A 26,950-nucleotide genomic window follows, 5' to 3' on the forward strand; every position below is an offset into this window, starting at 1 on the left:
GCGTCATTGTTAATACCCTTTTACTTTTCCTCGGGCTTCCTGCTCAGTATCATTCATTTAAACTAATATCCTTCTTTTCATCTTGGAAGATTTAACTGCTAAAAAACAACTCAGAACAAGCCTTGTATCTGATACAAGATTCTGTGCACTACTACATATGTCCAGTGTGGATAATAACAGAGTAGTAACACATACTGAAAAAGTTTTCTTTCCCCAGGTTTATATTCAATCAAAATAACACTGTGTGTGTTTTAATTTAAAAACTAGGGATGCGTCCTTGATGGCAATGAGAAGGCGTATTGAAGGTTTGACCCCAGAAGAAATCAGAAATCTTTCAAAAGAGGAAATGCACATGCCTACAACTATGGAGGATTTTGAAATGGCTTTAAAAAAAGTTTCTAAGTCAGTTTCTGCTGCAGATATCGAAAGATACGAGAAATGGATATTTGAGTTTGGATCATGCTAAATTCTCACATGTAAACTGTGAGAAACCTGCCTTAAGTGTTTGAATAATAATTAAATGTAGTATTTCATTGCACCGAGTGCTATATTTTTTTAAACTTTCGTAATGGTAAGATTTTAAAAACGATTCTGAATAAAGGCAGTTTTTTAAAGCTGCAAGCAAATTTGTTTTATTTTAGTATAACCCCATTTCTCTTTCACTGAGCACGTATGTTGCAGCACAAATGTGATTCTTAGCTTGGAAAGCGTCTTTCTACGCACTTCTGTGCACAGCGTCTTCTCTTCCCCTGTGCGTCTGCCGTTCCTTCTAAGGAGTAAGACTGGCTGTAGCACCCTGGGTGTCAGTGGATAACTGGAAATTCCCTACCATTTTTACACAAGTGGCCAGTGACGCATGAACCACGCCTAGCGCGCCTTCCTGCTTGCCGTTCCAGTGGTTTCCTTCCTCTTCCTGGGAGAGCTTTAAAGCCCCTTCGTTTTACAATGCACTTAAAAGGAAAAAAATATGTATCTATATATACTTGCTTTTAATGTATTTTAAAAAATTTTTTGTTTATTTATTTTTGATAGAGACAGAGCACAAGTTGGGGAGGGGCAGAGAGAGAAGGAGACACAGAACCTGAAGCAGGCTCCAGGCTCTGAGCCGTCAGCACAGAGCCCAATGCGGGGCCCGAACTCACAAACCATGAGATCATGACCTGAGCCGAAGTCAGACGCCCAACTGACCGAGCCACCCAGGTGCCCCTTGCTTTTAATGTTTTTAAGTTTATTTACTTTTGAGAGAGACTGTGTGAGAGGGGGGTAGGGTAGGGGCAGAGAGAGAGGAAAACAATCCCCAGCAGGCTCCGCACTGTCACTGCAGGGCCCGACACAAGGCTCCATCCCACAAACCGTGAGATCATGACCTGAGCAGAAATCAAGAGTTGGACGCTTAACCACCTGAGCCACCCAGGCGCCCCGTGTACACTCTTGCTTGACTTTATTCTGCCTACCTATGAGCTGCCCTGTAGGCAAGTAAATTCTCATAAGCTTACGCTGCTCACTGTACCCTAATAAATGACTCATTAACCCATTCGCTCATGGATACTGTGCATAATTAAAATAAGTTAATGGGGGCACTTGGGTGGCTCAGTGGGTTAAAGTCTGCCTCTTGGTTTTGGCTCAGGCCATCATGTCGCAGTTGGCAGGACTGAGCCCCGAGCTGGGCTCTGTGTTAGTGGCATGGAGCCTGCTTGGGATTGTCTCTCTCCCTCTCTCTCTCTCTTTCTTTCAAAATAAACACTTTTTTTTTTTTAAAGTAACAGTTAATGGTGCAACTATAAGTTAATAAATGAAACAAAAATTAATGGCATACAATCTTACCTAAGATACTCATTTAAGATTACTTTTTTAAAATGTTTATTTATTTTGAGAGAGACAGACAGACAGAAGGGGATGGGCAGAGAGAGAGAGAAAATCCCAAGCAGGCTCCTAGCTGCCAGTGCAGAGCCGGATGCAGGGCTTGAACTCACGAACCGTGAGATCGTGACCTGAGCCAAAATCAGGAGTGGGACGCAAAACCAACTGAGCCATCCAGACACCCCAAGGATTACTCTGTAAAAGACAACTTCTTGTATCATCTCAACCATAGAAAACAGAGCCTCACAGAGACTGAGTGCTGCGGTGCCTGGGTGGATCATTCGGTTAGGGGTCCGACTTCAGCTCAGGTCATGATCTCGCAGTTTGTGAGTTCAAGCCCTGCATCGGACTCTGTGCTGACAGCTCAGAGCCTGGAGCCTGCTTCGGATTCTGTGTCTCCCTCTCTCTCTCTGCCCCTTCCCCGCTTGTGCTTTCTCTCTCTCTCTCTCAAAAAAAAAAAAAAAAAGACTGTCACACCATGGTCCCAGGTGTCACTGGTAAGGAGGCAAGGCAGGAGAGGGCTCTGCTAACTGCAAAGCCTACACTCTCCAATTGGCCACATAGCCTCCTACATTGTTCTCCTTAACTAGAGTCTATAAGCATCATGCTTAATGGATGCACTGGAGGTAGAGCTGGTAATTTCTAGCAACTCTGAGGAAGGACATAAAGAGTTACTATAAGCTGGGTGACTTTAGGATCAAACTAAATTTAAATTGCATGCTATCACTTATTCTTCTATAACATGGAGAAAGTGTATTTCACAGGGCTGTTAGTCCTTATTAAAACCAGCTAGGCAAAAATGAAACCTCATTCCTTCACTCTGCCACCTGTCATCTTTCCCCCACACATACGTATCTATTCAGCCTAAATCTAAGGTGGTTTTATTTTTTACCCCCTCTTCCCTAAGGTGGTTTTAAAAGCCAGTCACTACTTTCTTGAACAAAGTGTTTAAAATCATGGGTTGCAATAAAAGATAATAAAACACAATAGAAAACATCGAGCACATGGAGTAAAGGTATTATATATATCCTAGACATTATAAAATAGATGTCAATATGAGAGAAGTTTTTTTAAAAAGAGACCAAACACTGTTGAAGGGTAAACGGCACTAAGGACGACAAGAGCAAGGGCTCTAATTCCAGGATACTGATGGACTCATTAATTGACTTGAGCCTTGGTCTCAGCCAGTGTGTGAAACGAGCTCTTATACAAAGAAGTAATTCTTGCCCGGGAGGTGTTTTTATACCAAAACTCTATACTGTTTTCCTCAAAAAAAGTTTATTTTAGAGTGAGAACATGTCACTACGATTTTTAAATCCTTGTGCATTCAAGGTTTAAGTAGTCTTGGTACAGGATACAGTCAAATCATGATACACTTCAGTGATTTTATACTGAGTCACATACTTAATATAAAGGCACATTTTACTGAATAAAAAAATAAGTGTTAAATCTTGAGCTTTTAAATTAGAATTTCATAAAGTGCTTTTCATAAAGTCTCATATATTATAGTAATTAAGTGGATATAATTTCCTTTACAAAGGCACCTTGAAAAGTATTGGCACATGGCATTTCGTCTTGCTCCCTTTTTTTTTTTTTTGTAATTTGGAAGTTTCTTCACGTCTTCTCTTCCACTTCATTTAGGTTTTTCTTAACAATTCATCATCTGAATAGCCAGCCCTGTTATAGACTAAGGTGAACTTTAACTTGTCACTTTAAAGGTCAAGTTTTAGGCAGTTTTAGGAGTTTAGCAATTTCCCTGGTGTATAAACTGATTCTTAATGATTTAAAGAAAATTCTATTCAAGTGGCAAATTTAGAGCCAAAAGACTAATTCAGAGTCCACGATTTGATTTAAACACATGTTTTATCTTCAGGGTTTTTTGCTCTTTTCTCAGTATCATCTGGAAATAAGTTGATAGCTGTCACAGGTATAACATTTGCTTTATCCAATTGAAGAATTCCTCTGAAATATAAAAATCAAAATTAAACATTTCCCCGTCTACAGTTTGGTAGTAAGAAAGGCCTACTTTAAGGTTATAATGAAATATATACCCTGGGGTTAAGTGCTTTTGCTTCATTTAATAGTAGGACAAGTTCTGAGTCCAAAGTTTGCTTTAACCAAGCTGAGCGAACAGAAGGTGTAAGAGGAAGTTCCTTACTTACACTGTAAGTAGGGAAAGGACTGGGTAAGTACAGATCTCCAAGGCAGACAGAAGCCCAGATTTGCACAAGTTGGTCTAAAAGACCAGGCCCAAGCAGCTTTCTAACTGGTACTCACCACTGGGATGCAACCTTAGATAGATAGATAGATAGATAGATATTTTTTAATGTTTGTTTCTGAAGGAGAGAGAGACACAGTGTGAGTGGGGGAGGGGCAGACAGAGAGGGAGACACAGAATCCGAAGCAGGCTCCAGGCTCCGAGGCGTCAGCACAGAGCCCAGCGCAGGGCTTGAACTCACAAACTGCAAGATCATGACCTGAGCCAAAGTCGGACGCTCAACTGACTGAGCCACCCAGGCGCCCTGCAACCTTAGATATTTAGACAGCATTTTCCCTTTTTTCCCCAAAGTACCTGACCAGGGAGATCTCTGGATTGTATCCAAGACCTCTTTTGCAAGTTCAGTGTTATCCTAATTGAGATGGCAACTGAAGTTAGTTATTTATGGAACTCATCAAGCTGATTCTAAAAGTTCACGAGGGAGAAACTGCAAGAATAGTTGTAACAATTTTTTTAAAAAGAACAATGGGGGGAAGAGACGGTTGCTGGTTTTATTATTTTTTTTTTATTTAAAAAAAAATTTTTTTTTTAACGTTTATTTATTCTTGAGACAGAGAGAGACAGAGCATGAACGGGGGAGGGGCAGAGAGAGAGGGAGACACAGAATCGGAAGCAGGCTCCAGGCTCTGAGCCATCAGCCCAGAGCCTGGCACGGGGCTCGAACTCACAGACCGCGAGATCATGACCCGGGCTGAAGTCGGATGCTCAACCGACTGAGCCACCCAGGCGCCCCTGTTGCTGGTTTTGTTAATGCAGTATAGGAATCAGAACTCTGCCGCTGGAACAGTGCTTGACAAAGCAGGAGAAATAAGGCTAATATGTGCAGGAATTTAGTTCATAATAAGGTAACATTCCGATTCAGTGGGCAAATTATAGCTGGAACAGTAGCCTCTCTAGAAAACAAAAAATCAGAATTCTGGCCTCATCTATACACAAGTGCTGGTAAAAAGAGTTTGAAGATGACACTTAAATAATTTTAAGAAGGGAAAAGGTCTACTTAAGAAAAATTTAAAACCCTTAAAAGCCACAAAGGACTTTGCTCTAACCCCAAACTTAAACTTTTTTCTTTTTCTTTTTTTTCTAAGGAGGCTTTACACCCAGGGCAGAGCCCGATCGGGCTTCAGCTCACGACCCCGAGATTAAGACCTGAGCTGAGATCAAGAATCAGACACTTAACTGATTGAGCCACCCAGGAGCCCCCAAATTTAAAATTCTTGTATGATACTAGAATTGAGAGCAAAAGACAAATTGCAGTCTGGGATTAAAAAAAAAAAATGGAAAAGATACTATGTGTGTATAACAAACAAAGGAGCTCCAATATACTAATGATTACAAAAGGCAACACAACTGAAAAATGGACAAAGGCTATGAACAGGCATGTCAGAGGAGAAAGAGCCAGCCAGCTGTCACAGAGATGCTAGACTCAGCCAGACCTGGGCTCGCAAGGATGCTAGTAAGAAGAAAATGCGAATTAATTAAAATGAGATTATATTTTTGTCCCCAGTGGCAAAAACAAAACACTGCTGTCAAGTCTTGGCAAGATATTAAATACATACATTCTTTGACCCAGTAAATTCACTTTGAGGAATCTATTCTACATTCAATACACACATGCAAAGAGATGTATGTACATTTAAGATGTACACTAGGGCGTTACTGGAAATAACATGAACTTGGAAGTTCCTGGAGGGTCTAGTGGAGGAATGGTTAAGTTATGGCATATCCACACTGTAAAAACACTGTGCAGCCATAAGGAGAATCAAGAAGCATATCTAAGTGTGGACAGGAAAAGACCTTAAGCCCACGTTCCCAGATGCAAAGGAAATCCTGGGGCGGCACTGCAGACTATTACAAAGTTTCACGATTTCATTTTGAGGGAGTTCACAGTTCCAACATTAGATTGTACTACACTGTCCTTTCAATGCCGTCAGATCTTTGCCCAGTTGGACTTTGGCAGTTATTATGATAAAAAACAAATACTGTACAAAAGCTAGTGTTGAACAGGAAATAGGGTGGCAGTGTCCAGTCTAAGAGTTTTGTGCAGCGTCCTATAGGCACATACATCCCATTTGAAAATGTAAGTTAAGAATTACATACATGCACATGTGTGTATATAAATTAAGAATTAAATAAAAATTTTTAGAGTTTTCTTCTGGCCTAGATAGAGGCACTGGGAAAAGTTACTGGCACACTAAGAGTGCTATGTAATAAGAAAGTTTAGGAACCTCCGTCTAGGATAATAAACAATTATAATTACCTTAGCATATGTTTACATCAATACACAGAATTTGGATAAAAGATGCACAGTGATTCCCCCTAGTTACAAGAATTAAAGAACAGGGAAAAGCAGAGGTATTTTAACTGCTCTCTGTATTTCTGCATTGATGAAATCTTTTACTACTAGAAACTACCTTAGTACAACTGCCATTGATAAAAAGTCCACTTCAGGGGTGCCTGGGCGGCTCAGTCAGTTGAGTGTCTCCTTGGTTTTGGCTCAGGAAATGATCTCACATTGGTGAGTTCGAGCCCCATGTCAGGCTCTGTGATGACAGTGCAGAGTGTGCTTGGGATTCTCTCTCTCTCTCCAAATAAATAAACTTTAAAAAAAACCCAGTATACTGCAAATCTGGTTTTTAATTTACATTTTGTCTTTCCCACAGAGAAGCCCATAACAAAACATTTGGTAAAAGAACAATAAAAAAAAACCCTGCAACACAGTTTTCTATGCAGGTTTGCATAATAAAATTCGAAAAAAGTCCTGAGGTTCCTGGCAGTCAAAGGAAATAGAAAGAAACCACTAAGTTCCAGAATTTTCAGTTTTAGAAAGAAATGGGAAATGTGAATTCTTCAGGGGAAACCAAACAAAAAGGTGGGAGGGGTACTAATATTTCTTTACTCTGCAGGCACTTTGCTTGCAATATGGCCTTTTAGCAACCCTTTTAAGGGAGGCATTAGTTCAATGTTACACATAAAGAAATGGTAGCTTTGAAGACCTTAACGACAAGCAAGTGGGGAAGTGAATGTTTAAATTGGGTCTTTTTTAGGGGCGCCTGGGTGGCGCAGTCGGTTAAGCGTTCGACTTCAGCCGGGTCACGATCTCGCGGTCCGTGAGTTCGAGCCCCGCGTCGGGCTCTGGGCTGATGGCTCAGAGCCTGGAGCCTGTTTCCGATTCTGTGTCTCCCTCTCTCTCTGCCCCTCCCCCGTTCATGCTCTGTGTCTCTCTGTCCCCCAAAAAATAAATAAACGTTGAAAAAAAAAAGAAAAAAAATAAATCGGGTCTTTTTTTCTGTAAATCCTATGGGCTTTCCAACATAGTACAATATAATTTAAGCCAAAAATTGTGGTCATCTCTAGTCTACTGAGATTTACTTCTACTAAGACGACTAAAATGACTGTTTAACTTATTTTTCTTTCTTTCTTTTTTTTATTTAAGTAAACTCTCCCCCCCAACGTGGGGCTCCAACTCACCTCAAAATCAAGAGTTGCATGCTCCAACCGACTGAGCCAGCCAGGAGACCCTGACTGTTTAACTTGTAAAACTGCTAACAACACATTCACTTTTAAATTTATAAAATAATTTCTTAAGGTTAAAAAAATCAAGCTGTACAGAAAGGGAAGAAGTGAAAGTCAGTCTCTCTGCCCCTGCTCTCATTCCCACTCACTAGAGATCACTTTGTCATCCCAGAAATGTTCTTTGCACTTATATACATACAAACATAATACTTCTGTTTTACCCAAATGAAATCATACTGTTACGCAATGTTTTTCCCCACCTAATAGATTTTGGACCTTTCGCATCTCAGCTGCACAGAATCCCATTGCGCGCGTAAACCAGTAGTTAGTTTAGCCCCCGCAGGTAAATGGTTCAGAGCTTTCCTCTTCTGCTTGCTGTTGCAAGCAATGCCGCACCAAATACCTTGCTAGTCTTCTAAAATCCACATCGTTTTAGATTGATACTTTGGGGTAGAAAGCACATAGTGAGGCCCGCATTTCATTTGTTCACCGAACACTGCATTTCCCATTAGGATACAGGCTTCCTTTCTCTCCCAGACTAAGTCCTTAGGGAGTAGCTGTCTTATTCACGTCTGAATCCCCAAGACCGGTGTCTTGTTCACAACAGATATCCAATAAGCGTCTTAATTTTGCTACAGTTGGAAGACGAGCTAAAAAAAGCCGACATTATTTTCCCTCCCACCTGTCTTATAGCCATGCATATATTTATATTTTCTACTTTAAAACACAGTAAGTAATACAACTTGCTTTTTAATTAGTAAAAATACTAATGTTGTTTCAAAATAAGAAATACTTACTTGTATTCACAAACTGGGAAAAGCACCTTTAAGATGGTTATTACCACAGCTGCTCCTAGAATTCCAACCACCATGACGTTCAGAAACATAAAAAACACTGGAAAAACACTGCTCCAGAATCCACACAGATCTTTTCTGAACTTCTCCATCCACTGACACATCACCTAAAAAAGAAGTTTTGATTAGATAAGCCAAGTATCATCTGATCTCTATGAAACTTTAAAAATTATGTTCCAGTTTAGGGTGATGATAAAATTCTGTATTTTGATTGTGATGCTGGTTATATGGATATCTACCTTAATCAAAACTTATTTAACTGTATGTTTTATTTATTTATTTATTTTTTAATAAATTTTTTTTAACATTTATTTATTTTTGAGACAGAGACAGAGCATGAATGGGGGAGGGTCAGAGAGAGACAGGGAGACACAGAATCTGAAACAGGTTCCAGGCTCTGAGCTGTCAGCACAGAGCCCGATGCGGGGCTCGAACTCACGGACCGCGAGATCATGACCTGAGCTGAAGTCGGACGCTCAACCGACTGAGCCACCCAGGCGCCCCTTAACTGTATGTTTTAAATGGGTGCATTTTATTTTAAAATGTATCTTGATAAAGTTGTTTACAGTTTTTAAAATTATGTTCTAGTAATACGGCACAGGAATGTTATTTTATTATTTTTTACGATTGTTTATACTATTGTATATAAATTCAGTGTAAGTAATTGCTAAATGGTAAGAGGTTTGGTTAGTCTATGCAAAACAGACCAGAGGCAATGATGTGTTCCTAATACTTGGAGGACAAGAGGAGGAAGAAAGACAAACATGTCAGTAGTCTTTGGCCCACGTGGGGAGTTGACCGTGCACAAAAACACAGTGACTCTGCTTAGAGTCAGAGTCGACACCAACGTGCGCGTGGATGGTGCGGGCTGCCTCACTCTGAGGAAGGCAGGTACACAGGGTCAGGGTGCTGGCATGCGGGCAGCAAAAAGTGACCTGACTTTCCCAGCAACCCCAAATAAGCAATCTCAACTTTCAGCGGAAACTTCAAAGAAGTCTCTGGAATCCTTTGAGACTAACAACAGACCTTGCTCACTTAAGTAGAAATTATTTTGACTAAGACACCTAGCTCACACATCTGGAGAAGTCCAGATACTCGGTCTGAACCGTGCGTACATTCCCAGGCAGTTGTATAATGTCATCGGTAATACAGGAATACTTAATAGGTACAAATACACTCTTGTGTTTGTACCCAGTTTATTCAATCTTGGTTAACGACTGCATGGTTCTACAGATTAAAGGAGGTGCCCCATTGTACAGATACAGTGGGGTTAGAGAGACCAGGAACTTGTCCAAGATCACACAACTCGTCAGCAGCAGAACCAAGATTCAGAGCTATGCCACCTGACTCCTGGAGGACACTCTGAACCAAGTGTGTTCGGTCACCATTCAAGATCCTGAGGGCACCACGTGTGTGTGTGCGTACGTGCGCGTGAGGTGGCAGTCACAGAATAAATGAGAATATGGGAATGACTCTGGATGTGAAAACTCCCCCCCAAAGTGAAATCCAATGACTTCATAATCATGTAACTATATTGTTAAATGAAACTTAAAACAGGAATACCAAAAAATAAAATAACCATGAGCCCATTATTAACAATGTTTCATACTTCCAATCCTCATGGTTTCCACCTCCTTTGCAAGGCTATCTTCTTCCAAAAATGCTTGTAATATAAAGAGAACCCCAAATACCTACCTTATACGTAGATGGAGGCTCTGCCCTGAGAGGAGTTTCAGGTAACTTGCCCGGTAAAGCATCTTCATCTACGGTGGTTTCCACATTCCTGATAAGATACTGGCTGGTGGTCTGCAATGAACTAACACTTTCTACTGAGGAGGAAGAGCCAAGTTACCAAAACGCTAGGTGCATGCTGGTGTCTCTCCTAATAGTTCTAACATTACTATTTCAAAAATATGTAGGACACTAAGAGTATGTATTTTGCCTTGGGAGAAAAAAAAAATGACACTTGAATGTTCAGATTTAAATGCTGCACAGGAGCCATAAACTAAAACAGTTACAAGGAGCTATGCTAGTTACGATTCTATTATGCAGAAGGTCAAATCTCCAAAAAGTTCCATGTTTCAATGGGAAGAATGAATACTTCTTTCTCTAAATGAACCTAAACAGTATTTTTTTTTTAAAAATGTTTATTTATTTTGAGAGAGAGAGAGAGAGTGAGCGAACAAGTGGAAGAGGGACAGAGAGAGAGAGAGAGGGAGAGAGAATCCCAAGCAGGCTCCATGCTGTCAATGCAGAGGTCAACATGGTGTTCAAACTCACAAACTGTGAGATCATGACCTGAGCCAAAACCAAGAGTCGGATGCTTAACCAACTGAGCCACCCAGGTGCCCCATAACCAATTTTCTTATTGTGTATTTTATGATGACTGCCCAGAGTAAGAGTAGATAATTACCACAAAGTGTCGCTAAGCAGTCATCACTGATCACTTTTTTTTTTTCATCACTTTCTATTAAGACCCAAAATAGATTCCAACGTTTTTAAAGGGACATAAAAGTAATAGGTGTTATAAAACATTTCTGAAAGAAGCCTACTTCCAAACATACTAACTACAATTCAAAAGCTACCCACTAAAAAATTAATTTCCTTAATGCTTTAAGTAACAGTCTTTTAAAGTACCTTTTTTGGAGAGGTTAGGAAGGGTAAATAAAATGTCACTGTCTCGGGAAAGAGAATACAGCATGCTTTCCTCCAAAGGTAGGGTATAGCTTGAATGTCTGAGTATTCCCTGGTTCTTAACTAAAATATCAATTTCAGTAACATCCTTTTGTTGAGCCTATGAAAGAAAACATAAACAGTTACGCTTCATTTTAAATAATGGCACAACCCCGTAAGCATCTAAAGCTAACTTTTCCTCCTTGATCTCTTTAACTAAAAAGCTTACCCTGTTCACAATCCCTCTGTATTCCCCTCACTTTCAGGCATTTAATTAGCAGCTTTAATCTGAGTGTTTGAGCACTCAGAATTACAACCTTGCTCCCCATTGTGTTTCATTTACTTAGACTTAGCCAGAGGAAAAGGCGGCAGAGCCATGAACCAAATTCAGTCTTTTCATTTACTTTTCTGTTTACTAATGTTTATAATATCTTAAAGTGACATAAATATGTACAAATATGTTCAGTTTGTTAAAAAAAATTAATACTTCAGATGCTGAACAAATGCTAAACCAAGTAAAAGAAACTTCTAAACGCTTGGCTACAGGCAACATTAGGGTACCATTCTTCCTTCTCAAGTCAGATATAAGTAATAAAGTAATGGAACACAGGTATAATACCTAGCACAAATCTTTACAATTTAATTCCCAATTAAGAATCGGACTGTCTTACTTGTTTTCCATCGATCTCTACTACCTCTTCTTGAATGACAATTAGTTGCAAACTGGAACCAGACGTCATAGGCCACTCATGAACTAAAATCCTTACACTGACAATTCCAAAATATTCTTTTTCCTCCAAATTTTCCAGATTTTCATTCTTCACTATATAAAAAAAAGTAGTCACAGCTTTGAACAAAAATGCCACCAAACCTGTTACTGAATTTGATTATTTTGATGACATTCACGGGGAACAGGACAGTTGGATAACCGTTTCTTTGCCTTTCTTCATCTCCGACTTCACTGATGTTACAGAATTTATGAAAACAAAGACAACTTGGCAAATCCTCACCATGTTTACAGTCACTGGAAAAGGGAAAAGTGCTTGGTGGTCTTTAGACCACTACACTAGCAACTTCACTCCTATTCTTTTACAGAGTTTGTCAAGGAGGAATGAATAAGACGTAACTACTTACAAAGCAAGTCAGAAGACACAGCCAATCCCATGTTTTAGTAAGGGAAGCATATCCATTCATCCATTCACTCATTCACAAAACCCGGGGATATAAGGGGCCTAAAGCAGTAAAGACACTGAGTTTTTTTCTCAGTTCTTTCTCCAGTAAGTGACCTGTTGCTACCGGAAAGGGCAGGAATGGGGAGGAGGATGGGAAAGCCCTGTAATTACTCTCCACCCGTGGACAATGGGGTAGGATTAGCTACTGGCTATACTCCCCTCTAGCTAAGAGCCCCCCAGCCCACACCAGTGGAAGTGTGGTGTGACCACTGCAGCTGGTCTACAGAAGCAGCAGATAATCCTATTAAGGCAGAAAACACTACAGAAAATGATAAACCAATATAAATCCATGAAACTAGTGCAAAAGGAGCACTGAGTTGTTCAACTGTTGGTCCCTCAAATGTTATTGTATGAGGACTGTTAGACAAAAAAGGAACCAAGATGGATATTCTACATGCAAACCCAGCTGTTTAAATTGATTCAGTGCCTGTACAGGGCTATTCCCTTTATCTGGAATGTTCTCTACTATTCCCTCTCTCCTCATCCGTTTTTAATAAACTCCTACTTAGGTAGTTCTAGCTACTATATCCCTACATTGCTGAGTTCGTGCCTGTTTTTTTCTTTTTAATTTTTTTAATGTTTATTTTTGAGAGAAAGAGTGCATGTACATGTGTGCACCTGCGGGGCGAGGGGCATAGAGAGAGGGAGACTGAGAATCCAAAGCAGGCTCTGCACCATCAGCACTGAGCCCAATGCGAGGCTCAGACTCACAAACCATGAGATCATGACCTGAGCCAAAGTCAGACGCTCAACCAACTGAGCCACCCAAGTGCCCCTCATGCCTTTTTTTTTCTTTTTTTTTTAAAGCACTAACTTTCTTGCAGTGTAGCTCTTAGCTTATCAGCCTGTCTCCTTGACTAGGCAACGTTCCTTGACAGAATGCATTAAGTTTATTGTTCTATGGCTTTTGTTCAGTAGTGATTCCATCCAGAGTTATAAATACATAATTTAAAATAAATATGCCATCATAAGTTATCAATACTGTTCAGACACCTGGTCAAGTGGTTCTAAATCCTAACTCTGCATCAGAATCAACTAGAAAACAGTACAGACGCCAGAGCCTCTCCCCAATCTCAACACATCAAAATCTCTGGAAGGCACAGACTAACATTTCTAACTTTTTAAATAGCTACAGACATTTCCATTGAGAACCAAGTGACCTAACCTTTTAGTTCAGCCCAAGTGTTCACAAAACTGGTCCTCCTGGACTTTGCTGTTTCTGTGAATAAACTCACCCTTCTCCAAACCAGCAAAGACAAAAGTTACCAGGTTACATTTGATTTCTTCACCCTCATTCCCTGCGTCCAGTTAGTTGCTTCTTTCAGGCCATTCCGGGTCCAGATTCTCTTATATTTGTCCTTTCCATCCCTCCCTCCCTACCCAACCAATATGTAGTTCATGAACTACTTACTGTTATAATAGTTACTGAACTACTTGCTTCTTTAATCTCTCCCCCTTTAAACCATTCACACAACAGTGCCCGATTAATCTGCTGTAACAGAGTTTTGATTACACAGCCTCCTTGCTCAAATGCCTTCAGTGGCAACCTGTGACTTTTTTGATAGTTCTCTGAATGGTCCTTCTTCAGGCTCCTTATGGGGGCACTCGCTGCTCCCCCTCTCTCTGGTCTGCCTATCCTCCCTCATATCCTCTAAGGCTCCTAACTGTAAAACTTCCCCACTCTTGTGGTCCATCTCAGTGTTTTCCCTGTTTGCCCATCGGTCTTGCTCACAAAACAGTAGGCTCCCTGTCAGCGTATCTGTACATCCAAAGGCTGGCGCTCTAGGGCACAAGAGATTCAATGGATGAGAAAATGCGGTCTTATAAATACATCAGAGTGGTGATTCTTCAGTCCCCAGTCTGGTAACTCTGCTGCAGGATAAAATTAAATTAAAAACAACAAAAGCCCTTGATATTCTGACTTTCCCTACTGTGGTAGGCAGCTTCCAAAAACGGCTCTCACTGACCCTTGATCCTGATAATTCACATCCTTGTGTAATTCCTCTTGCTAAGTGTGGGCTGGACCTAGTGACCTGTTTCTAACAGACAGAACACAGTAAAAGTGATGGAATGGCACATCTATGGTTGGATTATAAAGGCTGGGACTTCTGTCTTGCTAGTGCTCTCTTGCTGACAGTCTCCCTTGTCCTCTCACCGATAAAGCCAGCCGCCATGTTGCGAGATGCCCTACAGAGGTCCACGTGGCAAGGGAATGAGGGAGCCCTCCAGCCAACCTCTTGTGAGGAACTGAGGCCTCAGTGTGACAATTCACAAGAACTACGTCCTGTCAACACCCGGGAGGAGCTAGCAAGCAGATCTTCCCCAGTGGAGCCCTGAGAGGACTGCGTCTTTAGGACAAAGCCAGAGGTCCCAGCTAAGCCAGGCTCGGATTCCTGACTTACAGGAGCCATGAGATGATACTGTCACTAGCTACTAAGTTGAGGATTAAATTGTTACACAGCGATAACCCATACACCTACCAAAGAAGAATTACTTTGAAAATTTAAGGAAAGAAGACTTTTGTTGAGGCTGTATTTAATGTTTTGAAGATTCTTACAACTGATAAGATGGGCATTTACTGCAGCTATCAACAAAACTCAGTGCAATGACTGGATGACCAGGAAGGTGGCTACAACACAGACAGCAGCCAGGTCACACTCCATAGCAAATTCAGTAACGGATATAACATCAACAGAATGATTATATAAGCCAGTGATAGCACTTCTTTTCCTAGCTATGAGGAATTAGCTTGTTGTTCACCAACTTTCTCACTGAGAGCTACTAGAAAAGATGTAACAACAACCACAAAAAAGAACACAAGGGGCACCTGGGTGGCTCAGTTAGCTGAGTGAGCGTCTGACTTTGGCTCAGGTCATGACCTCATGATTCATGAGTTGGAGCCCCACATCGGGCTCACTGCTGTCAGCGTAGAGCACGCTTCGGGGCCTCTGTCCCCACCCTCCCTCCGCCTCTCCCCAACTCATGTGTGCACACTCTCTCTCTCAAAAATAAAGAAACGTTAAAAAATAAAATAAAATAAACGCACACATCTACACTCAAAACCCAAATCTGTCCAGAGGCACCAGAGAGCTTTTAAAAAGACGGCCAGCACCCCCACAAGGCATTTGCTGATTGCCCAGCTGGACAGGTAGAGAAGCTGGAAAGCTCAATAGAAAGCAATGACAGAGAAGTAAAGAGGCAGACGTCGGCAGTCTCACATAGAGGGGCATAAAATAAAGACTGTGGCTACAAAGGTATCCAGGACTTGTGACAAGATCTTAGAGAGAAGGGAGGCACAGAAGTAAGCCAACACTCTGTGCAGTCTTCCCCACTGAAGCGTTTGCTGATTAGTAAGTCAGGCTTGGTTGAGAAACTGAGCATATACCTAAGACACTGAGAAGTTAAGCAGAACTTCTGACAGGCTCCTGACAGTAGGGAGTTTGGGGCCCACAAAAGAAGGGCCCTCAGAAACACTCCAAGTTCTCACTTGGGACCTATGATGAGCTACATGTGAGGAGTAACAGTTAATGAGGAATAGACTAAGCCTTGCAAAGATGAGAATCCAGCCTTCAAACAGTCTAATCCTCGATTTAAAAATTAAGGTACTCTGCCTCTTATTATCATGACTGCCAGGGGTTAAAGTAAATCCTCTTTGGAGTAAAATAATATTATCCAGAGCCTTTATAGCTTTTCCTACACAGTATCAAAAACAACAACACATATCGGAGAAGCATCAAGAGGGAAAAAACTGGTATCTAGGGGGCTCAGTCAGTGAAGCATCCCACTCTCGATTTCAGCTCCAGTCATGGTCTCACAGTTTGTGAGATGGAGTCCCGTATTGCACAGAGCCCACTTGGGAGGATTCTCTGTCTCCCTCTCTCTCTGCCCTCCCCTGCTGGCGCGCTCTCTCTCAAAATAAATAAATAAACCTTTAAAAGAAAAAGAGCGGGGGGCGGGGGGAATAAACAGATCCAGAGGGGCTCAAGAAATTAGACTGAGCAGATGTGAACTTCAAAGTTACTGAAAGTAGGGGTGCCTGGCTGGCTCAGTCGGTAGAGCATGCAACACCTGATCCCGGGGTTGTGTTAGAGCCCCACATTGGGCGTAAGAGACTACTTAAAAAAAATAATAAAGAAATAAAGTTACTGAAAGTAATAGGTTCAAGAAAAGCTATGGTAAAATGGAGAATTTCACCAGACCAGTCTAAGCTATTACAGTAAAAATTAAAATTAAAAAAAAAAAGAGGTGGCCCCATATCCGGGGCCCACGTGGGAGATGAAGAAGAAGGAAGGAAGGAAGGACGGAAGGAAGGAAGAAGGCAGAAAGGAAGGAAGGAAATAAATGGAAATCCTAGAGGTAAAGTTTAGTAAACAAAATTAATTACACAGAGCTGACGAATTTGTGTGTGAGGAGGATAAAAAGAAAAAAAAGAGAGAAAAAAAGTGTAAAATATATATGGAACCTTGTGAAAGTTTCACACATATGTGTAAATAAGAAGCAAGAAGAGAATAAAAAAGAGGCAGAAGTAGCACTCGTTGAAAAGATAACGGCCAAAAAATTTTCCCAAACTGACAAAAGATATCAAGTCACAGATTAAAGGTCTGCACACCTGGGCACATCACGGTAAGACTACTGAAAACCAAAGACTCAGAAAAAAATACCAAGGACAACGACAAAAAAGACCCATATTATCCACAACAGAGCAATGAGCCTGACACGGACTCAACAGAAACGACAGAAGTAAGAAGACCATGAAATCAGTCTTTAAAACACTAACTTACGAAGAACTAACCTATATTTCCATATCCAGTAAAAAGATCCTCTTAAAATGAAGGCAAAGTAAAGATGTTTTCAAACAATAGCTCACATCATTCACTGCTAACAACTCTGTGTTAAGGGGATTTCCTAATCCCCTCCTAAGGGGAATTTTTTAGGCAAGAGGAAAGTGACCTCAGAGAGGAACACAGATAAGGAATGAAGAGCGATGGAAAAGGTAACCATTAAGGTAAAAATAAATGAGTACTGGACTCCACAAAATAATAAGAACAGTTATGCTGCATAATTATGGGTGTGCTGTATAATATTAGGGCTTAAGAACATAAAGAGTTGGAGCTCCTGGGTGGCTCAGTCGGTTGAGCATCTGACACTTGATTTTGGTTCAGGCCATGATCCCATGGTCACAGGATCGAGCCCCCGCATCGGGCTCTGTGCTCAGCCTGGAGCCTGTTTAAGATTCTCTCTTTCTCTCCCTCTGCCCCTCTTCCCCACTTCTCTAAAATTAAAAAAAAAAAAAAAAAAAAAAAAGAACACAAAGAGTTAAAATGTATGACAATAACAACACAAAATCAATCAGAAAGGGAATAAATGGAGTTTATGTGTGCTAAGGTTCTTGTATTGTTTGGGAAGTGATAAAAATACTAGTTAGTTGATTTCAAGGGTAACCATTAAAAGAATAGTAAAATAACATAAAAACCAATAAGAAAGAGGGAAATGATGAAACAAAAAATAAATAACCCGGAAGAGGACATAAGGAGAAGAAAAAGGAACAAAAAACAGGTAGGACACAAATAGGAAACAAGTAATTAAGATGAAAGATTTAAATCCAAATATATTCGTTATTACATTAATGTAAATAAATTAAAATCCCAATTAAAAGACAAATTGACAGACTGATTAAAAAAAAAATCAATATATGCTGCTTATAAGAGATTCACCTTAATTACAAGGACCCAGAAAGACTGAAAGAAAATGGGAAGATACCACACAACAATCCACCTCCCACCAGGCCAAAAAGCAATTATTGCTAAAATAATAGAGGTACTGCTGATTTTAAAGCACAAATGTCACTAGAGATAAAGAACATATTATAATGATAAAAAAGTCAATCTAAAGAAAGACATACCAGTTCTAAATCTGTATGAATTTAGTAATACTGTGCCAAAATATAGAAAAGCAATAATTAACAAAGCTGAGACAACAAAGCTACGTAGTGGAGATTTAACATACCATTCTCAGTAAATGACAGAACAAGCGAACAAACAAAAAACTCAGCAATTCCATAACAGATTGAACAATATGAATAGCCAAATTTTACCTGACATATATAGATCACATCCAAGTAATTATGTACTGTACTTCCTTTTTTTTTTAATGTTGTAACGTTTATTTATTTTTGAGAGAGACAGAAAAGCATGTGTGCAAGCAGGAGAGGTGCAGAGAGGGGGGGACAGAGGATGTGAAGCGGGCTCCCGCAGTGAGCCTGACACAGAGTTCAAACTCATGAACCATGAGATCACGACTGAGTCGAAGTTGGACGCTTAACCGACTGAGCCACCCCAGGTGCCACCCCAGGTGCCCCATGTACTTTCTTTTAAAGGACACACGGACATCACCATTTACTAACACTGACCATCTGCCAAGCCAAAAAGCAAGTCTCTAATTTCAAAGGGTTAAAATTATACACAGCATAGGGGTGCCTGGGTGGCTTAGTTGACTGAGGCTCTTGATTTTGGCTCCAATCATGATCTCAGGATTTGTGAGATCGACCCCACATTGGGCTCCATGCTGAGTGTGGAGCCTGCTTGGAGTTCTCTCTCTTCCTCTCCTTCTGCGCTGCTCGCGCATACACACACACTCTCTTTCTCTCTCTAAAAATAAATAAATAAACATTAAAAAAAATTATACACAGTATGCCTCTAATGATAGAGGTGGAAACAGTAAAAACAAAAGTTCCAAAATGTTTGGAAATTAAGTACTATAACTTCTAAATGGACCACAGGACAAGGGGATATCACAACAAATAATCTGAAAATACTACGAATTGCACGGACAAAGTACATGATAAATCAAGTGCAGAATACAATTGTTGAGAGAAAAATTTACTGCTCTAAATGCATATATTAAAACAGGTAGTAATGCTATACATATTTCTCATATTCTTTATTTCCTTCAAACACTATGGTACAATGTAACATATTTGCTTGTCTTTGAACAACTCAAGATTTCAAAAGGTTAAAAAGAAAAATGTTATCTGGACTTAAGGGCAGAAGAAACAGAAAAGGAAAGCATCAGACCAACAACATTATTTTTCTCTTTACTTTTTATATCTGTGATAAGCACTCCTCCAAGATTTTGCCTCTTACTTGTAAATCTCCACTTATGAATTTCCTGCACATCCTTACATGGATATCAACCTACCAGAAATGCAGCTCCAATCAATGCCCACCTCACGAAAAAGAAATGTGAATATGCCAAGAATAACCGATATAAAGTAGGATTTGAATTTTAAACACATTAGTATTACTATATACTCCAATAATGACATATATTATTAATTTAAAATGAAAATACGTCAAAGAACTGTGTTTCACAAATCTAATATTACTAAAAGCAGAACAATTATGGAAATAATTTAGTAGTACTCACCTATCCAAGTCGGACAGCTTATTCGGGTTACACCACTATTGACAGGCAAGTCATTTACATATACCTGTCCACTCTCGTAGGTTATGTTAAGAATAACCTTAAAATAAAGCAGCATATACGTTAATTCCAATTGTTTATAAATGATGACAAAATCTTCATGTAAAAAATACATGATCTAACTGAACTAGATGTGTAGGCAAAAATAACATAGGCTGCCTAATACTTAGCTAAGTGACATATTAAAATCATAATCAAAAGGAGACAAACCTGTTCTGTAGATACAGCCCCATCATCTTTCAGGGTAGTTACATTAATTCTGAGGCTGTCCTGCAAAATATATATATATAAATTGGATAGGTGAAATTGCACTTCACAGAATGGGAATAACTCAGTTCTTTTTCTTTTCCCTTCAATTACATTTATTGTATAATCACTTATAACATCGACATTTTGTAAAACCCAGCATTTTTCACAGGACTTTTTGTGCCCTTATTCACAATTCCAACTTTTCATAATCTGCATTTCTTCCACTTAACTATGAAATATATCACATTTAACAGCCTCTAACATGCAAATGTAAAGTTTAAAAGAAAAGATTAACACTCAAATCCCTACTACCTAGGTTAAAAACTAGAATACTGTCCACACCTTAGAAGTCACCCCCTTTCTATCACGTTCCCTTATCCTCAGAAGGAATCCCTGGGTTGTCTTCCATATTAATCTCTTTTTTTTTTTTAGAGAGAGAATGAGAGGGAGAGCGAGCTCACGAGAGGTGGGGGGGGAGGGCAGAGGGAGACAGAGAATCTCCGCGCTGAACATGGAGCCTGACATAGGGCTCCATGACCTGAGCAGAAATCAAGAGTACTGACTGAGCCACCCAGGTGCCTCTTTTGCTTTTCTTTATAGTTTTACTGTCTCTCTCTCTCTCTCTCTCTCTCTCTCTCAACAACATATTGTTTAGTTTCACCTGTTTCTGAGCTTTATGTAAGTGGAACAATTTTATATGTATTCTTCTGGAACTTCTCTTATTTACAACTGTTGATGCATGCAGCTGTGGACATTTATTTACAGTACTGCATAAAAAGCCCATCAAATGATTACCAATTTACTTATTGGTTCTACTATCAATGGACATTTGAATTGTTTCCAACTTTTTTGTTTGCATAAACAAAACTGCTCTAACTCTTCTTAAATGTGTCCCCTAGTGCCCATGGACAAGTATGTACTGTACAAAATCTGTTTTAGTACCTCTCAAGGCATGCTCAAAAGCAGTTATTCAAGTATTTGCTTCTTTACTTTCATTTTTTTAATATTTTAATTTTTTATGTTTTTACTTATTTCTGAGAGAGAGAGAGAGAGTGCAAGCGGGGGAGGGGCAGAGAGAGAGGGAAACACAGAATCCAGGCCCCAAGCTGTCAGCACAGAGCCCAACGTGGGGCTCGAACTCACGAACTGTGACATCATGACCTGAGTCTAAGTCAGACGCTTAACTCACTGAGCCACCCAGGTGCCCCAAGTTTATTTTTTAAAGTTTATTTGTTTTGAGAGAGAGAGAGAGAGAGAGAGAGAGAGAGAGAGAGAGAGAGAGAGAGAGAACGAGCAGAGAGAGAGGGAGAGAGAATCCCAAGCAGGTTCTGCATCATCAGCGAAGAGCCTGATATGGGGCTTGAACTCACTAACTGCAAGATCATGACCTGAGCCGAAATCGAAAGTCAGATGCTCAACTGACTGAGCCACCCAGGTGCCCCAAATATTTAAGTTTATTAATGACATGCTTTCTGTAGAGAAGAAAGCAGTATTTTAAGAAATATTCACCAATACTCAAAGGAATTGCAATATGTCATTTGTAAAACAAATCCTTCCCCTAATTTTTTTCACAGGTAGATGCTGTTATTCTAGAATAAAAATATTTTTCATGGGGGTATTCTTAACTTTGAAAATTGTTCATAAACAAAATAATATACAAGTGAATCTCTTGGCACTGTGACTGCTTCCAATACTTTATATATCTCCAACAAATGAGAGAATAAAACTGAAATGATTGTATGAGGTTGAGGTGATTCTACTCAAAGAACAGGGTTCTAACATGTAAAGCCTATACCGTACATTTAGGCTCACTCTGGTATACCTGCCAACTTATATTTGGGCATATGAAACTTCAGAACCAGCCTGGCTTTCTCCTGGCCCACCCTTATCTAGAACTAAGCATGAGCTAGAACCAATACATTCATCTTTAGAACAAACCAACACTCAGTAAGTCATCAAACTGGTGGTGTATTTTTTGGCATCCTAATTCCAGCCAAGAATTCTTTTCAAAATAGAGGATCCGTTGATTATGGACTATTGTTTCTTCTAACAGCCCAGAGAAAACCATCCAATGATGGTATTCTAAGAAACCTTTTTATAGCTTCTGCCTTTCAGCAGTGAACTTACAGTGTATTACCAGTAATTTACTGCACTTACATATATCACCTGCCTAGTAAAATCTGGGGTTTGTAAAAGACAACTAACAGATACTATCATGCTGTATGTTGCAGAGAACCAAAGGCAATTAAGCTTTTTGGTCTTCCTGAATGATCTCATTTCAGAAGAGATTCTAATCCCTTACTACCTCCTGGGCCCAAGTTTAGAGATAGGTCATATTTCTTGCTCTTCCTGAGAGCCTCTAACTGAACTGGAAGTTCAAGCTTGTGAGTCAAGGTGGTGGATGCTTAAAAAGTGGGTGGCAGAACTGAAGTTTCTACCCACCCATTTTCAATTCTTCCTCTAATTCCTTCACTCACAAGATGCCCAGCTGGTACACAATGGCATCCTAAGGACATCCTAAGGCTTAAAATAAATGAATTAAGTCTGAGGGAAATACATGAAATAAATATTTACACATATAAGAAAATAAGTGCAGGGGCGCCTGGGTGGCTCAGGCAGTTGGGCGTCCAACTTTGGCTCAGCTCAGGTCATGATCTCACAGTTCATGAGTTTGAGCCCTGTGTCGGCTCTGACGCTAACAGCTTGGAGCCTGGAGCCTGCTTCGGATTCTGTCTTCCTCTCTCTCTGCCCCTTCCCTGCTCACACTTTCTCTGTCTCAAAAATAAACGTTAAAAAAAAAAATTTGTTTTTTAAAAAGTGTCCTCTGGATGCCTCTCTTTGGTGACTAAGTTATTTTAACATTAGAAGAACGTACTATAAAAATTTGTATTATTTTACAACCTGGGTAGCCTCAACTTCCAACAACTCATATGTAAACAAAACAGAACATGCTTATAATCCGGTAGATCTGAGCCACTGAAGGGCCATAGAGAGAATTTTCCTCACTTCAATCAGTTTTCTTACATTCAGATCAGGTTGGCTACAAAAATGAATAGATGAGCAGATATAAAGCAAATCGAGGGAGGCCTGGGTGGCTCAATAGGTGAAGCACAGGACTCTTGATTTCAGCTCAGGTCATGATCTCACAGTTTGTGGGACTGAGACCCGCGACGGGCAGTGCCCTAACAGGGCATATCCTGCTTGGGATTGTCTCCCTCTCTCTCTGCCTCTCCTCCGCACGCACATGCTCTTTCTCTTGCAAAATAAACAAACATTAAAAAAAATAATAAAGTAAGTACAGTGAAACATTAATAGCAGTCTAAGTTTGCACTATTCAATATGGTACCCACTAACCACATGTGGCTGTTTACATTTAAATTAACTAAAAGTTTTAAAACTCAGTTCCTCAATCATCCTGGTCAGCCACATTTCAAACGCTCACTGACAGTAGTCTTGTGACTACTGTAATGCAGAGAGCAGAGAAACCCCATCACTATACAGTGGTCTACGGGACTGCACTTATCTAACGTGGTGACCACTGTAAAGTTCTTTCAAGTGTTCTGTGCATTTGAAAATTTTCACAATGCAATGTTGAAGAAGTTAGATCAAGAGGCTTCAGCTTCCCATATAAACATTTCCAAGGAATGAGATTCTCCCTGTCGCTGCTCAACATTCTTTCATCTGTGAAATTCTGAGTATAGATCTGGACTTTCCAAAAGTGGAAGGCAGGCATAAAAAGGAAGAACTGAAATGATGAATTCACTAAGCCCACAGTGCAGTGTACTTTCAGCTCGCAGTCAAAATGCATTTTTCTCGAACTATAGGGCCTTAAATGTCTTTTGGGTTTACAAGTGATTATGATGAGTCTTTAAAATTTGGAAAACAATGTATTACTGGAACTTCAGGAATCATTTCATTTGTACTTGGTCTCTTGGTGCTTGCCAATCACATTCACATTTTGACCAGTTGCAACTGTGGTCCACATACAATTTCAAATACAAGTGGTTCTTAGGGCTTGCATTGCTGTGGCTTCTTGAAAGGCCCCAGCAGAACTGAAACTGAGATATGCTCTTTATTTTTGTTCCCAGGGAGAGTAATGTCATTAAAAAAAATTTTTTTTTAAAAAGTGACATTTATGGTGTAAGTCACCCCTGGATGTGGGTCCCGACCAGTAAGAAAAGGCATACCTATATTCTTTCTTTTCATTTTGGGAAAACTCGCATTTCAAAATCTTCAAACTTGTCCCAACCATACATGCAATCGATGAATGGCAAATACTGGTTTAATTCAGCAGGACTCCCCGGCAAAAACGGAAGGACCAGCCACCCTCTAGGACAAGGATGCTGCGGCTCTCCAACTTTTAGCTGGCCTCAGGTTCACCTGGAGGGCTTGCTGACTTAAACTGTTGGGCCTCACCCCCCAGAGCATCGGATTAGTGCGTTTCCAGCAGTTTCCCAGGGGATGCTGGTGTGGCCGGTCCTGCCACGCTCAAAGATCCACTCCTCCTAACACCCACCAAGGGGACGACGTCAGGTTACGAGTCGGGTCTTCAGCCCTTCTCCTCCCGCCCCGTCGACCCGGCGTAGGCGCACCCCGGGGCCCTGCCCGCCGGGGGAAGGCAGTCCTTCCCGCCGGGGCAGACAGGTGGCCTGGAATCGTTCCTGTTCCCTCACCGAGCCACTTCTACATTTCCCGTGCACATAAGGCAGAAACACCGCCTTGCCCCAGTGCCCGCTCTACCCCAGGAAGGCGCCATTACAAAAGGCTGAGAGCACTTGTGATCCGGTACTTTCGATGGCAAAACCCCCTCAGGCTGGCAACAGTTGGGCTGTTGTAAGAATCGCTAAGTTTCGCTGCACAAGGCTTAACCACACATTAAAGGGCCCTCTTCGCTCTCTCGCTTCCTCCCAGGCCGCCCCCATTTCCTTGGGGGCTTCTCCCCACTACTCTCTTGGGCGCCCGGACCCCAGCCCCTGGCCCGTCGGGCGGTCTTAAGAGGCATCGACGAGGACGCCGCAATCCCACGGCTCTGGCCCGCGCCTCGCCAGAGGGTCCGGGCGGAGGAGCGGCCGAGTCGCGCCCGCCCTGCCCTACCTTCGGGGCTCGGGGCGGCAGGGGCAGCTCATGGGTAACGGTCATCAGCCACCCGGCGGCCGGCAGCGCCGCGAGCAGGAGCAGCCGGAGGGCAAACGGCGCGGGTGGAGAGCCCTCCATCTTGGACAGGCCAGCTGCGGTGGACAGCCGGGAGCTGAGGGCCGAGCCAGCCCGAAGGGCGGGGACGGGGCGAGGCTATTGGGGGGGGCGGGACTCTGAGAGGCGGGGCGGGAGCGAGCCGGTCCGTGGAAGGAACCCGCGGCACCGGTGGGCGGGGACTCTGGAAAAAACGGGCTGCGCACGCGCACCGCCACGAAACGTCGAGGGGCGGAGTCAAGCGGGGGAAGGTCAGATTTCGTCTTCAGAGTGGAGGTGTGGGTTGGAGGGAGCTACTAATACAAACGGAGTGAAAAGATATTCGATGCTATTATTTTAAAATTAGTATATTCTAGTAAGACTAGTATATATGGGTATGCTCATAACTATAGCTGTGTGTATGTGTTTACATATATAAAATAAATATAATGGTAATATAGGTGAAGACTGTTCTACATTATAAACAGAGTATGTCACGTTTAGAGGGGAAATTTTATTAAATCGGTAGTTCTCACCCTTGGCTGCACATGGGAATTGCCCGAAAAGTTTTAAAAATTACTGACTCTGGGGTCTTCCGGGGCACCCGCGTTTCTGATTTAATTAGTCAGGGCTGCTGCTCAGGCATTGGTAGTTAGGTTCCCCAAGTGATTTATTGTGACAGGGTTGAGGATCAACCACACATCAAATGTTCAACATTCAGCATATCACTTTAGACCGCATGGGAACAACATTCTCAGCAGGAAACCAGTCTACCTGGGCTCTGGGAGCCTTTCTAGTCAGTTTCTTAATCTATAAAATAAAGATGATGTCTTCCCCTTTCGTATTCTTAAAAAATATTTTATGAAACTCTCCAAAACAGAGAGTGCCAAGAAGGTCGGCATTTCAGATTAATAGGTTTGAATATTGAGAAGAACTTGGAGATATTACCATTCAAGGCAGAATAAGAAACATTTAGCCTTTTTTTTTTTTTTTTTAAAGTAAAACGTTTGACTTGGAAAGAACCCAAGCCTCTTTCTCTCTTAGCCCTTCTTTTATCAAACCCTCTCCACATGCCTGCTTTTCTAGCTGGGGTAAATTTTAAAATCTTTGTGGTATACTACAAAATTATTCAACTAACTCCTTGCCTACTATGAGATATGCAGCAACATTATTAACCTGCAAGTGCTTTCTGCAATGAAGTCCCACCCACTCTTGGTGTCCAACTACAACCACTGGGTTTTTCACTCTATTTCACACTGCCTGGATTAAAAAGGAATCTGAAGATTAGAACACATGACATGTAGATTTGCATAACTTTAATTGGTAACATATGTGTAAGATTCTAAAGTACCTTTATATGAAAAAGTAGATAGGGAAGATGAAGTAGTCTGTGTTTTCCAACAGAGCTCTCCCCCATAGTCTTACCATCCATTATTCTTCCACTTGTTTGTCTCCATAGCTAGTTCTGAGCTCCAGGAAGGCTTTGACCAAAACACAGTAAAAAAGCCTGCTAGTTTAGGGGTTTGTTGGAGGTTTTGGCACACACCAATAAGTAATTTTCTGCCACACCACCTAAGTGTCCTACAATTTAATTTGACTCTGACACCATCTACTTAGAGATGGCATCAGATCCCACAGGA

At 41.0% G+C, this 26,950-nt stretch overlaps 2 protein-coding genes across 3 annotated transcripts in view; one reads left to right on the top strand and one right to left on the bottom strand.

Annotated features, from left to right (window-relative positions):
* KATNA1 (katanin catalytic subunit A1) overlaps positions 1-1,750 on the top strand; it is a 42,403-nt gene extending 40,653 nt beyond the window's left edge. Inside the window, exon 11 of the mRNA XM_027056653.2 lies at positions 268-1,750. Coding sequence (XP_026912454.1) covers positions 268-466 — 199 coding nt within the window. The 3' untranslated portion in view covers positions 467-1,750. The remainder of the gene's footprint in view (positions 1-267) is intronic.
* A 1,371-nt stretch (positions 1,751-3,121) lies between these two features.
* GINM1 (glycosylated integral membrane protein 1) lies at positions 3,122-25,430 on the bottom strand. Of its 2 annotated transcripts, none has more exons than XM_027056654.2 (8): positions 25,236-25,430; positions 20,103-20,162; positions 19,836-19,932; positions 11,850-12,001; positions 11,143-11,299; positions 10,201-10,334; positions 8,449-8,612; positions 3,122-3,822 (listed from the first exon to the last, which is right to left on the bottom strand). In XM_027056654.2, the coding sequence occupies exons 1-8, from the start codon at positions 25,353-25,355 to the stop codon at positions 3,711-3,713; spliced, it is 996 nt and encodes a 331-aa protein (XP_026912455.1). In that variant the 5' UTR covers positions 25,356-25,430; the 3' UTR covers positions 3,122-3,710. The 2 variants fall into 2 exon arrangements, with proteins under 2 accessions (XP_026912455.1, XP_026912456.1); XM_027056655.2 differs by having other exon boundaries at positions 10,201-10,331; positions 25,236-25,420.
* Between the last annotated feature and the right edge of the window lie 1,520 nt (positions 25,431-26,950).

This window comes from Acinonyx jubatus, chromosome B2 (assembly GCF_027475565.1).
Source record: "Acinonyx jubatus isolate Ajub_Pintada_27869175 chromosome B2, VMU_Ajub_asm_v1.0, whole genome shotgun sequence".
NCBI classification, from domain to species: Eukaryota; Metazoa; Chordata; class Mammalia; order Carnivora; family Felidae; genus Acinonyx; species Acinonyx jubatus.

What these genes read in the sequence shown, in the direction of transcription:
- GINM1 (XM_027056654.2), bottom strand. Translation starts at nt 25,355, where the DNA reads ATGGAGGGCTCTCCACCCGCGCCGTTTGCCCTCCGGCTGCTCCTGCTC. An exon ending in TGCCGCCCCGAGCCCCGAAG is followed by an intron (nt 20,163 to 25,235) that starts GTAGGGCAGGGC and finishes TATATTTTGCAG; the next exon opens with GACAGCCTCAGAATTAATGT. An exon ending in GGGCTGTATCTACAGAACAG is followed by an intron (nt 19,933 to 20,102) that starts GTTTGTCTCCTT and finishes CTTTATTTTAAG; the next exon opens with GTTATTCTTAACATAACCTA.